General features: G+C 41.8%; 1 protein-coding gene across 1 annotated transcript; it reads left to right on the forward strand.

Moving 5' to 3' along the window:
- Positions 1–313: 313 nt before the first annotated feature.
- On the forward strand, positions 314–15,139 carry LOC117773923 (ferroxidase HEPHL1). Its single transcript, XM_034605779.1, has 20 exons — positions 314–646; positions 3,390–3,634; positions 5,191–5,403; positions 6,227–6,418; positions 6,525–6,779; positions 7,250–7,418; positions 8,499–8,632; positions 8,722–8,853; positions 9,524–9,729; positions 10,305–10,449; positions 10,598–10,810; positions 11,367–11,601; positions 11,862–12,001; positions 12,084–12,209; positions 12,304–12,410; positions 12,544–12,781; positions 13,223–13,362; positions 14,206–14,359; positions 14,457–14,471; positions 14,716–15,139. Exons 1-20 carry the CDS (start codon positions 465–467, stop codon positions 14,793–14,795), a joined length of 3,321 nt encoding a protein of 1,106 aa, XP_034461670.1. The 5' UTR covers positions 314–464; the 3' UTR covers positions 14,796–15,139.
- Positions 15,140–16,061: the final 922 nt, after the last annotated feature.

Here is a 16,061-nt window from a genome sequence, read left to right on the forward strand (position 1 = left end):
TCATCCCGCACAGTTCTCTTAAGTGCACTCGCACCAGCTGAGAAACGTGCTTATTCATCACCTCTGGAAAATTGACAGCCAATTGAGACAATCCACGCTGCTTGAGTCTGCATTTCAGTATAAGTAGATTAATTACCTTAATTTCCCAGTAGGAGATTTCAATCACTGGTAATTAACGGGAGAACATTGAGTGGTTATTATCATCATCCGTGCACGTCTGATGGCGGATACCACAGAAGGAGGAGGAGGAGGAAGAGGAGGAGGAGGTGCTCACTAATGCTGAATAGACCAACTGTTTCCCCCCTTCGCACACTTTCACAAGAACTTCAGCAGCAGCAGCAGCAGCGGCAGCAGCAGCAAGAGTGACTGTGTGCGTACATGGAGGAGACACGGGTGCTCTCCACTTCCCTATCCGTCTGCACAGCTCTGCCGCGGGACTAGTAAGAGGAGCGACCCTGTGCACCATGGCCCAGACTTTGAGGCTGTTTGCGGGTTGTTTGTTGTTGATGTTGTCGCTCCTGCCCTCCGGGGCGGGAGGGACGCGCAGCCGGGACAGAGTTTACTATGTGGGGATCATTGAGGAAACGTGGGACTATGCTCCAAGTGGCAAAAATCTGCTCAACGGGGAACAAATCGGAAATGACGAGTGAGTTGTGACACACTGATATGACGTTGATGTTATTATTCAGATTCAGGGTCCAGAATAAAATACAATCAAAGGCGCTAAAAAGATTTATATAAGCATATGATTGATTGATTGATTGATTTAGATTTATGTTAGTGTGTCATGCTATGCATCATATAATAGTATATACTGTACCATAGACTACTATACTATATGATACAATACTATATTATAGCCTACTATACTACTTTATATTCTACTGCATTATACTATACTATTCTAATCCCTCCAAAATCGGTTTATCAGAACATTTCTGCATTTTAAACAAACACCACATGTGATAGTCTTAATACAGAAGAAAATGTGATTCATTATTATTAACATATTCAATATTCACTAACAACTATACCAATGTATCCACAGCTGGGCTTGGTAGTTTGCAGTATTACTACATATTTCATAGAACAGGGATTATTTCATTTTCAGAGTCACTGAGCTGCAAATAAATGTACACATGAGATTTCTTAGGACAGATTTGAAAGTATATAATCCTGCAGCGACAAACATTTCACTCGCACTACATCATCTCAGTCTCTTGTGTAGTAGTCTCATAGCATCATTATAATCAACTTCAAGTTTCTCTATAATCTTGCTTTTTTTTGTGTCAAGTAATTGAATTTGTGTTATCATTTACTCATTTAATCATACACGTGAAATTGACATGTGAGGTGTTGATATTACTGACACATCTGAAGTGATGTAAGTGCTGAAAGATCCCTACTATTAACACAAAGAGTACAATAAGTTTTAAATGAAAAAGTTCTGCACTAAGTCGTCTTGTCCGTGTCTAGACTTCGCAGGGGATTGTTGGGTGCTTAACTGACCGTCTGTTATTTACAGAGGATGGTGACTAACAGTAAATGTCTGCTCTCCTTCCTGCGATCAGCAGCTAGATAAACCAGGGCACGCAAAACATCTGCTTCCCATATAAATCAGAGAAAAGTTTTCATCAGGCACATCAATACTGTTACGTTTTACAAAGTAGGTGCATCAACAGAAAGATGTAAAAGGGTGCAAAGTCTGGACTTTGAGGATTTTCTGAATGCCTCCAACCTGGTGATTAGGAACATTTAATGTACGTTGCCTTTAAGTTTTAGATGGAAAGCTGAGCCCAGAAATAATACTATTAACGTGGCTGGCAGCTGTGTTCCTCCGGCCTGTAAATCACATATAGCCATTTGGAGTTCAGATGGTAGATTGAGGGATGTTTTATTTGTTGTTTTCATAATGATCCCTAGTTTAAAAGACTCTCAGAACACTATGGAAAATCATGTACTGCTTTGATTTTCCTGTAATTTAAAGTCCATTTTTGGATTCAGATGGAAAATGTAATTTGTAAAGAAGAGATGACAAGGCTTCTTTTCACGGACCTGACAAACACGTGGACTACAGCCCTCTTTCAATCATAATCATGATTTTTCTAATCGCGCTTTGATTATTCCAGTTTGCCTCCTCTTCTTAGAGAGAACACGAAGCAACATAAGCTTTACATCCTTACGTAATGCTGGAGTTTTCCTGACTCACTCCTGTGAGGGAGGGTGGTTGATCATGAGCACACAATTTCTCCAACCAGGGGCTTAGTAAAACCCCCTTTTAGATTGTCAGCAAAGTACGACCCATGCATGGATCGACTTAACATTATGCTTTCCATCCTTGTTGTCTTGACTATGTCCTGGATGTGCAGTAGCAAAAATGTGTTTGCCGCAGCTCTTGTAACGGGTCATTAACTAAGAGAAACATGTAATCACAATAGTGACAAGTCCAGTTGCTGGAGAGATACAATTTGTTCTGCAGGATTATAGTGTGAAGAGCTTTGTGACCTGCTCATGTGCGGTTTGATGTGAATTTTCATTAGTTATGGACAAAGACAGTAAAGAATTCAAAAGGTAAAATAGAATTTAATAGAGCCAATACCTTCTAACAATCCCCTTAATTTCAACCAAGCCGCACCAAATTGCACACACTTAAAGATATCAGTCCCCTAAATGTGTCTGATCCATGGCTCCCAGGTAAATTGGCAAAACATTTTCAAAAATACAAGTGACAAATAAATATGCCATCTACCACTTTTTCCAGATTTGAACCAAAGTGTAATGAGTTCTTCCTTGGCCCATGTCCAATCCTTCCACCAAGTTTGTTAGAAATCAGTTGAGTAATTTTTGCGTATTCCGGCTCACAAACAAACAAATAAACCAACGGACAGCAGTGAAGAGTACCTCCTCAGTGGAGGTAATCAGAGACTTTTGTGAAAGCTCAGTGCTCCACAGTGGTATCACACATTTTGCTATATTTATACTTCACTACTTTTTTATACAGGTAATTGTTTTTTTTATATTAAATATTTATTGTTGTATAGTTGGTCACAGGCATGCCGTTTGTATCTTGACACAAAGTAGGCAGTTGCATTGCTGTGACGGTGTATGCAGATATAATCTAGCCCTAATAGATGTGTTTCAACTTGTGCTTTAACATTCCTTACACATATCTGTGCTTGTTGCAAAAATATGATTGTATCATGACAGTGAGATAGAAGTGTGTGCCATTGTGCAATCCTGTTTTGAGAATGTTCTATAATACTTTAAGATGTGCAAACTGAAACAGGATTTGTTGCCATCTCTTTCTCCTCCACCTCCTACACACTCTCCTCTGTGTGTGAATCCCCTGCTGTGTCTGTATCTCCCATGTTTTTCTGTCTCAATCTCAGGCATGCGGCTGTGTTCCTGGAAAGAGGACCCCACCGAATGGGCAGTGTTTATAAGAAGGCCATGTTCCGGCAGTACACGGACGCTACATACAGCACACAGGCTCCCCGCCCTGAGTGGTTGGGCTTCCTGGGGCCAATACTGCGCGCGGAGGTCGATGACGTTATCACGGTCCACCTGAAGAACTTTGCATCCAGGGGCTATTCTATGCATCCCCATGGAGTCTTCTATGATAAGAAATCAGAGGGTAGAGTGTTACACAATATAATACAGTACATGTGATCATAGAAATGCACATATTGTATTTACACACAGAAAGACACTAAATTAATAAGTTACACTTTACATTACATATATTTATATTTATATATTTATATGTATTTATATACATATATATACATTACATCATTTTTACATCAGCCAAGGAGGTTATGTTTTTGTCCGTGTTTATTTGTCTGTTAGTTAGGAGGACCAGAAATAACTACCTGATGGATTACCACGAAACTTGAAGGATGCAGTATGGGTCAGGAAAGAAGCCATTAGATTTTGGTGCAGACCCAGTATCAGGGGGCAGAACCAGGATTTTTTAACATTGTAAAATAGGGCGTTTGTTGACATTTTCACCAATTCACCAACGAATAATTCATGGATCTTGTTGAAACAATTATGTATATTAATAGGACTGATATCTATGAGTGTGGGAAATTTGGTGCCGATCCAAATACTGTAAAGATACAGATCTAGTGAATTTAAATGTGGTTTCATAAGGCAACTGTTAGGCCTTGGTAGAGACGTGCCCTTAGTTTAAAAATATAATGCAATATGTGAGCCATTGTCAAGAGATTTGGTCTTCAAAGTTATGGCAATACTTTAGACAGTGGGACAATTTGACCACACAGACTCCATCATGAAATATTAACATTGGTTGCATATTTAGCTTGAATAGATATAATCTCTTCTCTCTGTTTTTTTACACAAAAGCTGTGGCTTTGTGTAATGCTGGTGTGTAAATATGGCATGTTGTGGCCATGTGCAGAAAGTGACATGGCAACTGCAATAACTCAGTGACCTACATGGAAGATGTGGCCTCTTGTCAAAACATCTCTCAAGTGTTCTGACCTTTGCAGCTCGTTGTTATGTAACAAAGCCCCCATCCCCCACCCATTTGATAGTATACATCATGGTTCAGGAATTTCGATAGTCTTCCAAGAACGCGGAAGTGAAAGTAAAATTTGGTGTTTCCTCTTTCAACAGAATGCAAGCAGGAGCCTGTTGTGTCTGTCTATGAGGCACATGAGCTCAGATAAACTGTAACCAGCTGTTGAGTCAAATAGTTTTAATAAACAGCATCTTGTACAAGAAGGGGGAGAGTTGTGGGCCTATTGACTCTGAAGGGCGCAGTGGTGACGACACACATAAAACTTTGAAATCAGATAAGTGTGTCCTTAATTATTTCTCATCACGAGTGCATATGGGTACAGAGGTCAGTGTGCCCATGACTAAGACTGAGATGTTTATGTGTATATAGATCACACACACGTGGAGGCTGAAAGCTGAACAGAGATAGAGAAGAAGTGGATATGAACATGATTTGTAAAGCTGAACAACTGAAGCATATAGTATAAACCTGTTAGAATCATTTGTTTCAGGCATATTATTTTCTAAATTCTTCCATATCACGTTTTAAACCCTAACCCTTACCATTTAGATGTTGTTCTACTGACATAACAATGAAATCAGAGCAGCAGAGCTGCTCTCTAAACAGAAAAATCTCAACATAAACATCTTGTACATTCCCACCAGGGGCACTCTATCCAGATGGGACGTCAAGCAGGTTAAAGGAGGATGACTCCGTTCCTCCAGGAGGCAGCTACACCTACCGCTGGGAGGTCAGGCCAGAATTTGCCCCTACGGATGATGATGCTAACTGCCTGACCTGGGTCTACCACTCTCACGTAGACGCCCCTATGGACATTGCCTCTGGACTTATCGGGGCTCTGCTCACATGCAAGAAAGGTATGAAGATATGTGATCACTTGCAAATGAAAATGATTTCTGTTTTCCTTAGTCATAGTTACAGTCACCAAGGGCCTTTTTGAACCTGTCTAAAACAAAGATGTTGGGAGACCAGAGGCGAGGAAAGATGAAATATGCCTCTATCAGTGTTTGGCTACATTAATATATAATATCTTAACCCTGTCCTGCATTTTGCTACATCTATGACCCAGTTCAGACCTTATATTAACATCTATCCAGAGTTATCCCATCCCAAGTGTTCAGTGTTATCTTAGGTAAAGGTCTGAACACACTCAAATCCGTACTGAGATCCGATCATTAAAACCACATTTAGAAGTGCTCTGCGACACATGTGTGAACACAAATGCATCAGGACCCACTACAGTGCACCGTGAACCAAACTTATTTTTTATGCTTCTCAGTGACCATATGTCGATTTGTTTGTAGCCACCGCCACAGTATGAACATTGATTCAGCCCCTCCCGACTCCTCTCTCTCTCTCTTGCTTGCTCGCCCGTGCCGTTATACACAAACACACACACTCAAACACACCTACACACACAACACCACACAAACACAGTGACATCGGACACATCTGTAAACTCAGACCGGGTAAAACAACATAATTTGATCTTTGTGAACACCAGTGACGTTAGTGATTATTCTCATATAGAGCAGGGAAGTGAGATGTGATCACAAGTGATCACAGGAGTCATATTTAGGACACATTTTAGAGCCAGGTTTAAACACATGTACTTGAAGCTGAGCACTTGAACACCAAGTCTGCACAGGACCTATGTTGCATGTTTTTGTATGAGCGCAGGAACCTTGAAGGAGACAAAGCCAGAATCTGTCACAGACTCAGCCCGCAATGATGTGGACCAGGACGTCTTCTTGATGTTCTACATAGTGGACGAGAACCTGAGCTGGTACCTGGAGGACAACATTCAGAGCCTCTCTGATCCAGATGGAGTCGAAGACGACGAAGACTTCAAGGAGTCAAACCTGATGCACGGTGTGTCTTTCAAATATGATCGCAAACCTCATTTTCACTATGCTATAAAAGAAGGTCTCTTTGTTCCTTCCTCTGACCTCACTCTGTGTGTTTCTCTGTGTTACAGCCATTAACGGCTACATGTTTGGTAACTTGCCCGGGATCAAATTGTGCCAGGACCGTGCAGTAGCCTGGCATTTGTTCGGCATGGGCAACGAAGTTGACATTCACTCAGCCTTTTTCCATGGGAACACGTTGCTCGACCGTGGCCACCGCACAGACGTCCTCAGCCTGTTCCCCGCCACGTTTGCTACCGCTGAAATGGTCCCGAGAGCAAGAGGGAAGTGGCTGCTGACCTGCCAGGTTAATGACCACCTGCAGGGTAGGGCTCCTGACCTTTCACCTCTTTGCACCGAGACTTACTGAGTTGCTGACAGGGGGAGAATGCGTTTTTGTGAGGTATAGTCAAGGCCATTATGTCAGTGTGTGATGTAACGAGTCTTAAAGCTTGTATTTCAAAAGACGCCAGGACCAAAGTCTATCTTATCTTATTTGCTATGAACATACTATGAATAATTGTAAAATAATTCCTTTGTATCATACCAGGCTTTATATAATGTGTTATTCTTATTCCTGTGTTGTTCAAAGAAAGTGTTATTTACCCTCCAACCACACCTCTGGTAGTTTTGCATATTTCAGATCTTGACCTCTCTTTAATATGACGACAGCTACAAGATAAGGGCGTTGAGAGTGTAAACTGAACGGAGTATTTATTATTGATGTATCGTTAAATCTGAACCTCCAGAGTTGGTCTGTGTAATATTTTTGTGCATGTCTCTTCATCTGTTGCAGCCGGGATGCAGGCCTTTTATGAAGTGAAGTCATGTGACAGTGAGGCCAGCACTGCAGCGGCGGGCGGCATTGTGAGGAATTTCTACCTGGCAGCAGAAAAGGTCCTGTGGAGCTATGCTCCCTCTGAAAAGGACCTGATCAACAACGTGTCCCTCACCGAGGCCGACAGGTGGGCAGACGTGAGCAACACACTGGACTGGAGAGTTCAACCTACTGTAATTAATGATAACACACAGGGTCACTGCTGAGTAAGGGGTGAATCATTATCCAGCCCAATGCACTTCATGAATTCTGCATCAAACACAGTGATCCATGCCAGCTTTCTCCAAACTATTTCGATTATTGGGGGCCACATCCGTGCTTGTTTTATTGCCTCATCTGGTCTGTTCATCACAGTCAGTCCGCCTAATATCCAGTCCTAAACCACTTCTATGATGCAAATCACTTTACAGCTGTAATAAAACTATAACATGTCTCAAAGCACCTAATGTGGAATGAGATATGTGCTTTACAGCCAGGCAGCTGCATATATAATTAGAGCAGAAGTCTGAAATGTCACAGATGGATAGTTTACATGTAGAAAGTACAAGTGCTGATCCTTCCTGTGGTGAGGCAGTTTTGATGTGCCCATCATAAACAGTGTTGATAGTTGTTGTGATTTGTCAAGCTTACAGGATGTACAAACAGAGCACAAGGCAGGAAGTGCGGAAAAGATAATGTGTTTTTCAAACAGATGGGCTTATAGTATAGAGTAAGTGAGGACTCAGAGCTGTCCCACTGTGATATCTTCAGCTGTCTGAGGGCTTTCTCGCAGACTCTCCGAGCCCTTTATGCACACTTTCCGTACTTCAGCATTTCTGCAGACTTCATTAAAGAGAAATGACCAGTGTTCCCTAGCAATGTGATGTGGATAAACAAACAGGACAAAGACAGGAAGTTAAAAGAAGTAAGGGGCATGTAAGATAAGAACTACAAAGCAAAACAGGAAATGATAAGTTAGAAGTCCATTGCAATCAAATTGCAAATCCAAACCCAGTCTAAATAGAGACCATCAAAAAGTGAGTCATTCTAAAGTCCTGCTCAGGGGAGTATCCTATCAGGGACACAATTGTTTACGTTACTGTTCCCTGACCTAACACAGTGAAAGCCTCTCTGACTGTTCAGTTCCACTGTCACGCTGCTGATTCATCCAGACCAAACCGGTGTTGCCTCTTCTCTGTCTCCCCCCTCCCCTCCGTCTCTCTCTCAGAGCATCAGAGATGTTTTTTGGCAGAGACGGTGGGAGGCTCGGTGGTAAATACGTGAAAGTGATCTACAAGGAGTACACAGACAATACCTTCACCGTTGTAAAATCCCCTGATCCTGGACATTTAGGAATCCTTGGTAAGGCGTTCCAGATTTGGCAAAAACAGATCTCTGCTCGTCTTTCGCCTTTTTCTAGTTCCAGTAATCTTTTTGTTCTATTTGTCCAGGTCCAGTCCTGAGGGCAGAGGAAGGAGACACTATCAGAGTGACGTTCATGAACAAGGCTGATAGAAATTACAGCATCCAGCCTCACGGCGTGCACTATGACAAACTCTCCCAGGGAAGCAGCTATGAGGACGGTGAGGAGGCAGCCACAGATTCTTATTTCACAACCAAGAAACTGTGATATAATTGTTAGATATCAGGACTCAAATTGAGTGATAACAAGGGGAGTGGATCAATACAAATTATGCTGCCGCCGATAATTGAAAAGTTCAGACATTAGCATCTGAATACTACCTTAAGACTGGATTAAATTTCCCTTTCTGTGCCTCTAATGAGGGATCGACTAATACTTTTATTAAGTTTGAGCAAAAAACTCCAAAAGACTCAAAAAATAAAGAATTCACGAGCTGTATTGCAATGAAATATGTTTGAATTTCAGAATACCACAAATTGAAATATGAAAACTGTTGCCAGGCTCAATTTGCAGACACAAACTTTTAATGCGATACCAACTGGCGCCTTAATTTAACCTTGTTTGTATAGTGAATTGTAGGAGTGATATAGCTCTTATTGTTTTTAGGCAAACAGAATACATTCAGATCCGCAGCACCATTTTCTCTGTGCAAGTTTTATTGGTTATATAGTTTTTTGTTTGCTGTGTGACCACAGTACAAACTTAATGCTCTCTGAAAGAATCAAGGTCACTGGTAATGTGAGCAGCGTCTTTGATTCATATGTGTGGGGATTAACAAATGACTGAAGTGATACCAGATCGGATAATCGCAGGACTTTGTTGTACTGTAGGTGTTGACAAGCCCGGCTCCCACGTTGGCCCAGGCGAGCGCTTCGTCTACACCTGGCAGGTCCTCGAGGGTCCGTCTCCATCTGACTCCCTCTGTATCCCCTACCTGTACTACTCCGCCACTGATCCCGCACTGGACACCAACTCTGGGCTCGTGGGACCTCTGCTCGTGTGTAAGAGAGGAGCGCTGACGGAGAATGGAACCCGGGTGCTTATTTATTTTCCCTTTAACGAAATATCTCATGCAGAGACAGAAATCCCCTTTTTAAATAATATTCAACCCACAAATGTTTGCTTTTAATTGATTTATTGAATCATGGATTGACAAGGATTGATTAATGGAATAATTGTTACAGCGCGACTTACATAAAATGAGATTAAATAAAACTTTAATCATCGTTGTCAGGCGATTTGTATGGTGGCCCTGAAGTGCCTCCTTCTAACACGAAGGCAAAACACAAAAGGCGACAACAAATCACCAAACACGTTTTGTCAGCATTTCTTTCCTGTTAAAAACATACCGTCCCGACAGACGTCCCTTTGTGCTTTTCTTATTTGTTGTTTTGTGATTTGACCGTTGTCTTACACCTCAGGGCCACCAAGTATTTGTGCCTTTGCAGATAAAATAATGAGGCCGAGAAGACAATATAGTCGTTGATGTTTGCATGTTCAAAGATGCGTTTAAGAGTCTAAAACATCTTGATACGTTTTTAGTTTTCGTGCTGTTACCTGCAGCTGCGGCAGTGTCCTTATTGTCACCTCTGTTTGTGCGTTGCTTCATAGAAAGATGTGGACAAGGAGTTCTTCCTGCTCTTTTCTATCATGGATGAAAACATGAGCTGGTACTTGGAGGAGAATATTCAGAGATTTGGCAGAAACGAGTCAGATATAGATGATGAGGACTTCATCGAGAGCAATAATATGCACGGTAAACAGTGTGTTTGGCTAAGAGTGTGTCGTTTTATCTCATTTAAATATTTCTTATAGTAGCTCTCATACCATTAGTACGATAATTTCAGTACAGTTCCTACTTTTGATGTGTGTTTTCCTGTTTAAATATTCTCGATCATTTAAAGCTGTGAACGGACGCATGTACGGGAACCTTGCCGGACTTGAGATGTGCGCCGGGGACAAAGTTTGGTGGTACACCTTCGGGCTGGGCACAGAGGTGGACATCCATGGTGTTTATTTTGAAGGGAACACCTTCAACAAGCAGAGCACAACACGTGACACTGTCAACCTGTTCCCTCACACCACTGCCAGTGTCTCCATGCAGCCCAACACCCCTGGTCAGTCATATTACTCTTCACATTCACTCAAAGCACATTTCCTCCTTCATATGCCATGTGTCCTCTGACTGCCACACCAAACCCAACACTTAACAACGGGAATCATCAATAACCACTATGCAAACAGTTCAAAGCTTTCTGTTGAATTTATATGATTCATGGGATGTTTGTTGGCTGTTTGGGTTGGTGGAATGTTCTTTCTCCCATTCGAATGACGTCTGCTCTCGCAAACCTCAAAAACAAATCCGGAGACAGAAACAGATTAAGTGTCAACGTGTCCTTGTGGATGCTGTAAACTAGTCAAATATGCTGAATGTTAGAGTAGTTAAAAAAAAAAGAAACCTGCCTTTAATAAACATTTATCTTTGTTTTTCCCACAAAAATTAACTAGGTTAAAATGTTCAAAATTGCATCAGCGTCTCCTTTAATTAAAAAAAGAGGCATTATCTTGTTATGTCGTATCGTGTCATTGAAAGCATATTTTGCCTTTTTTCTATATCTTACCTTATCTTACCCTATCTTACCTTACCTTCACCTCTTTCCATTCCTCTGTCAGGTGTGTATGAAGTGAGCTGCAGAGTGACTGACCACTACTCAGCTGGCATGAGGCAGCAGTACAGAGTCGACTATTGCCCAAGACGTCAAGTGAAGCACACACACAACCACACCCACACCCACACACAGCCAACTAAGATTGTGGAGTATTTCATCAGTGCTGAAGAAATCGAGTGGGATTACTCACCCGAGAGAACCTGGGAGCTGGAGAAGCACCAGGTCACATCAGGGGACAGGTAATTGTCAATGATCGATGTGTGTGTGTGTGTGTGTGTGTGTGTGTGTGTGTGTGTGTGTGTGTGTGTGTGTGTGTGTGTGTGTGTGTGTGTGTGTCTGTGTCTGTGTGTGTGTGTGTGTCTGTGTGTGTGTGTGTGTGTGTGTGTACGAGCATGATAATTGTAGGATGATGCATTTCAGTGTCAGAGCCGGAGCATGTGATTAGTAGCATTACTTATTGCTGTTTGTTAATGGGAGCAAATTGGCACATGTCTCCCAGTCCAGGCAGCACTTTTGTGGAGAAAGGGACGAACAGTATTGGATCACGCTATAAGAAGGTGGTGTACAGAGAATACACAGACGACACCTTCAGGGTTCAGAAGAAACGGCTGCCCAGTCAACAGCACCTGGAAATTATGGGTAAATTCAGCTGCACTTTGTGTTGTTTGGTGGAAAAGACAGAAAACGCTGAAGACAACGTGTGTTCTCTCGTCCCCTGTAGGACCAATAATCAAAGCAGAAGTGGGAGAGCAGATCGTGATCTCATTCAAGAACAAAGCCAGTCGTGAATACTCGATTGGTGCACATGGAGTCAGAGCCAGTGGCGCGCACATTCCTGTCAAACCTGGTGAGAGTAAAATTGGAATAAAATAAGTTAAGTTCAAAGTTTTCTTACAAAAGTTGGATTGACTTTTGTTTGTCCTGTGTTCTCTTGTCTTCAGGTCACATACTCGAGTTGACCTGGGATGTTCCTGTAAGATCTGGTCCAGGGGCCTCGGATCCTAACTGCATCTCTTTCGCCTACTACTCCAATGTTGATTTCATTAAGGTACATACACTCTGTAGACAATCACAGTCACATCATGATTCACCGTGTTGCTGTTGTAAGGAAGTGTTTTCTTCTTTGGGTAGAAGATTTACTGCATGCTTGTGACAGAGCAGCTTCCTTTGTTTATGTTCAGGATCTGTACAGTGGTCTTTTGGGGCCTCTGGTGATATGCAGGCCCGGGACTCTGCGGCGCGGCGAGGGGGGGCCCGACAGACAGAGGGGTGACGTGGAGAAGGAGTTTGCTCTGCTCTTTATGGTGCATGATGAAAACCAGTCCTGGTACTTGGACGACAACATCAGGACGTACCTCGGCATCGAGCCCGATGCCGTCACGTACGACGATGACTTTGAAGAAAGTAACAAAATGCACGGTGAGAGATAAGAAAAAGGAGGAGGGGGTGTAAAAAGAACCATCTAATCTATTATAAAAATGAAGATTTATGGATTTTCATGAGAAATTATGAGTGCTGCTCCTATTTGAGACAAAACTAACCTAGCTCGACCCAAACCTCTGTTTTGTGTCCGAAACCAAACCAAATCTGATGTTTTCCCGGATTACAGACATGTGTAGTGTCAAAAATCAAATGGATAACCCAGCCAACGTGATCTGATTTCAAATCTTTTGTCTGAACTTGGTTGATGGCTCCCAGTGGGCTTGGGTCGGCTAGCCACACTCCAGTTGCGATTGGTGTCAACATGTAAAAGGAAGATCTGTGATACTGGTTTTCCTTTCTGAAAATTGTTTGCGTGTGATTCTCTGTCTGATGATGTGAGTGTGTGTTAATCTCTATAATTGAATGTGTATATTGAAGGGATCAATGGTAAGCTGTACGGTAACCTCCATGGACTGGTGATGATGCAGGGCCAGAAGGTCGACTGGTATCTACTGGGAATGGGCAACGAAGTGGACATGCACACCGTTCACTTCCACGCTGAGACTTTCACCTACAAGGTAACTTACAACACCAACGAAAAAGGATTATTATTATTTTCTTTTAATAAAAGAGTGTGAGGCAATATTATTTATAAACAAATACCACTGGTTTTATCTGGGAGTGGGGCTGCAACAATGATAATAATGACTTCTACATTACATATCAAATCATTTAGCTGATGTGATATATATTTTTTTTTGTATAAACACCAGAGTTGATGATGGTTATTAGACATCATCATCTTAACCAAGGTGTTGTCGGAAGAGATGTGTTTTTAGTCTGTGGCGGAAGATGTGTAGACTTTCTGCTGTCCAGCTGTCAATGGGGATCTTGTTCCACCATTTGGGAGCCAGGACAGCAAAGAGTCGTGATTTTGTTGAGTGACTAACTCACAGTGAGGGAGCAGCAAGTCGATTGGCCGATGCAGAGCGGAGTGGACAGACTGGGGTGTAAGGTTTAACCATGTCCTGGATGTAGACTGGGCCCGATCCGTTCCCAGCACTGTACGCAAGTACTACTGTCTTGAAGCGGATGTGGGTAGCCACTGGTAACCAGTGAAGGGCTGCAGAGGTCGGATGGCACTAGAAGGCAGACAAGCTCGGTCTTGTCAATGTCTCGACTTTCTGAAATCACTTTGGTATTTCCTCATCTGCTCACTCAGAAAGTGTTTATTTCCTCTTTTTTGTTCCCTTTTGTTGTACTGTACGCACCGTGTGTGTGCATGTATTTGTGTGTGTGTGTGTGTGTGTGTGTGTGTGTGTGTGTGTGTGTGTGTGTGTGTGTGTGTGTGTGTGTGTGTGTGTGTGTGTGTGTGTGTGTGTGTGTGTGTGTGTGTGTGTGTGTGTGTGTGTGTGTGTCAGACGGACCGCGTCCACCGTGCAGACGTCTTTGACCTCTTCCCCGGGACCTTCCAGACTGTGGAGATGGTGGCCGGGATCCCAGGGACTTGGTTGCTCCACTGTCATGTGACTGATCACATCCACGCCGGCATGGAGACCACCTTCACCATCGAAGGTGCGTATGCCTGTGTGTGTGTGTGTGTGTGTGAATGGAAATGAACAGTTAAAGAGGATTTGTCAAACATCTCACTTTATGTCTTTTTCTTTTCCAGAAAACTCCTCACATGGTAAGCACCCAAACATTACATATTATTAATAATTATTGTCAGTTCAATTCTGAATGAATTTGATGTAACACTGTACCACCTAATCTGAAACTTCAGATTGTCTGAGGGAATTTAAAACACACATTATTACATTAAATAGCTTCCATTACAATTATATTAAGGGTGATTTTCTTAAACAAATTTGTATTGAAGCGGAAATGCCTCCTGTCTCTGACTTCCCTCTCAACATGTTTCCTTTCCCCAGCAACAGAAACAAAAGGCTCCATACAGACGCTGCTGCTCCTGCTCTTACTCTGTTTCCTGGCCGTAGGTGAACTGCACTGATAAGAGGAGTCTGACACTGGACTGTGTGTAACCACCATAAAGCACTTCACAATTCCAGGGACAGAAATCACTGTTGGTGTGTTTGCTGGAGAATATGAACTCTATGTAAATATCAAACACTGATCAGACCAGTTAAGATTTATCTGCGACTGTGCAATCGTGTTAAAAGCTCGGGATCGTATAACATTTGTTAGGACTGAAAGAATTTTTATTTAATATTACAATTCTGTGGATTTTTCTACGTTTTTTCTGTTTTCTGACATGTTGCACTGTGTTTGAGCAAAGCCCTGCGATACCAAATATTTTAATACAGTTTTGAATGAGCAATGAACAATATTGTTTTATATGTGTATTAGTGGTTATTACCTCTACCAAGGAGATGTTTTCGTATGCATTTGTTTGTCAGTCTGTTTATTTGTTTGTCTGTTATTTAGCAGGATTACACAAACTATACTTGCCAGATTTCCGCGATACTTGGTGGACGGATGTGACATCAGGGTCAGAAAGGAACTGGATCTGTATCAATTGGCGGATACAATGATTTTTTTCACTTCCTTCCACATTTCCGTTTTCAGAGAATAATTCATGGATCTTGACGAGAGAGGGAAATATATTTATGAGTGTGTGTAATTTGGGGCAGAATCAAATAAAGATCTGGATCCAGAGAATTTAATCAGAATCGGGTTTTATTGCACATACATGGAATTTGCTGTGGTGTGTTTGTGCAATTATAAACAAAAACAAAAAATGTATGTAAAAATAAAATAAAAAAGTATACTCTAAGCAAAAGATAAAAAAAATACTATAAGCAAACAAAATATACTATAAGCAGGAGGACTTGTGCAACATGTACAGTTATTGTTGTTTGTAAAGTGTCTAGTCTAGTGGTTTCATTCGGGGACTGTTGGTGGAGGGGTATGCTCTCTGAAAGCCCCTCTAGTTTGTCCTTCACGTGCTTTTCCTCTGACACCACAAGGTGGAGTTAAAACAAATTGAAAATTGCAAGTTGGCTAAATATGCAACACAGTTCAACAATTTTTTTTTTTGATTTTATGACAGCAAACATGTTATACTCAGATCCACATGGAGAATAATACTGTGTGGAAGTGTTGAGGTCTTTTTTTTTTTTACATAATTAATTCTTTGGTACTTTTGTTACATATCACACAATTGCACCCTGTCTTGGAAGTGTGTGATATCCTGTGGTAGCTGATCAGATCAATCAGTGTCTTTGATAAGGTTTAGGAAATAAAGCACTGCACCAGA

This window comes from Hippoglossus hippoglossus, chromosome 14 (genome assembly GCF_009819705.1).
Source record: "Hippoglossus hippoglossus isolate fHipHip1 chromosome 14, fHipHip1.pri, whole genome shotgun sequence".
Classification (NCBI taxonomy): domain Eukaryota; kingdom Metazoa; phylum Chordata; class Actinopteri; order Pleuronectiformes; family Pleuronectidae; genus Hippoglossus; species Hippoglossus hippoglossus.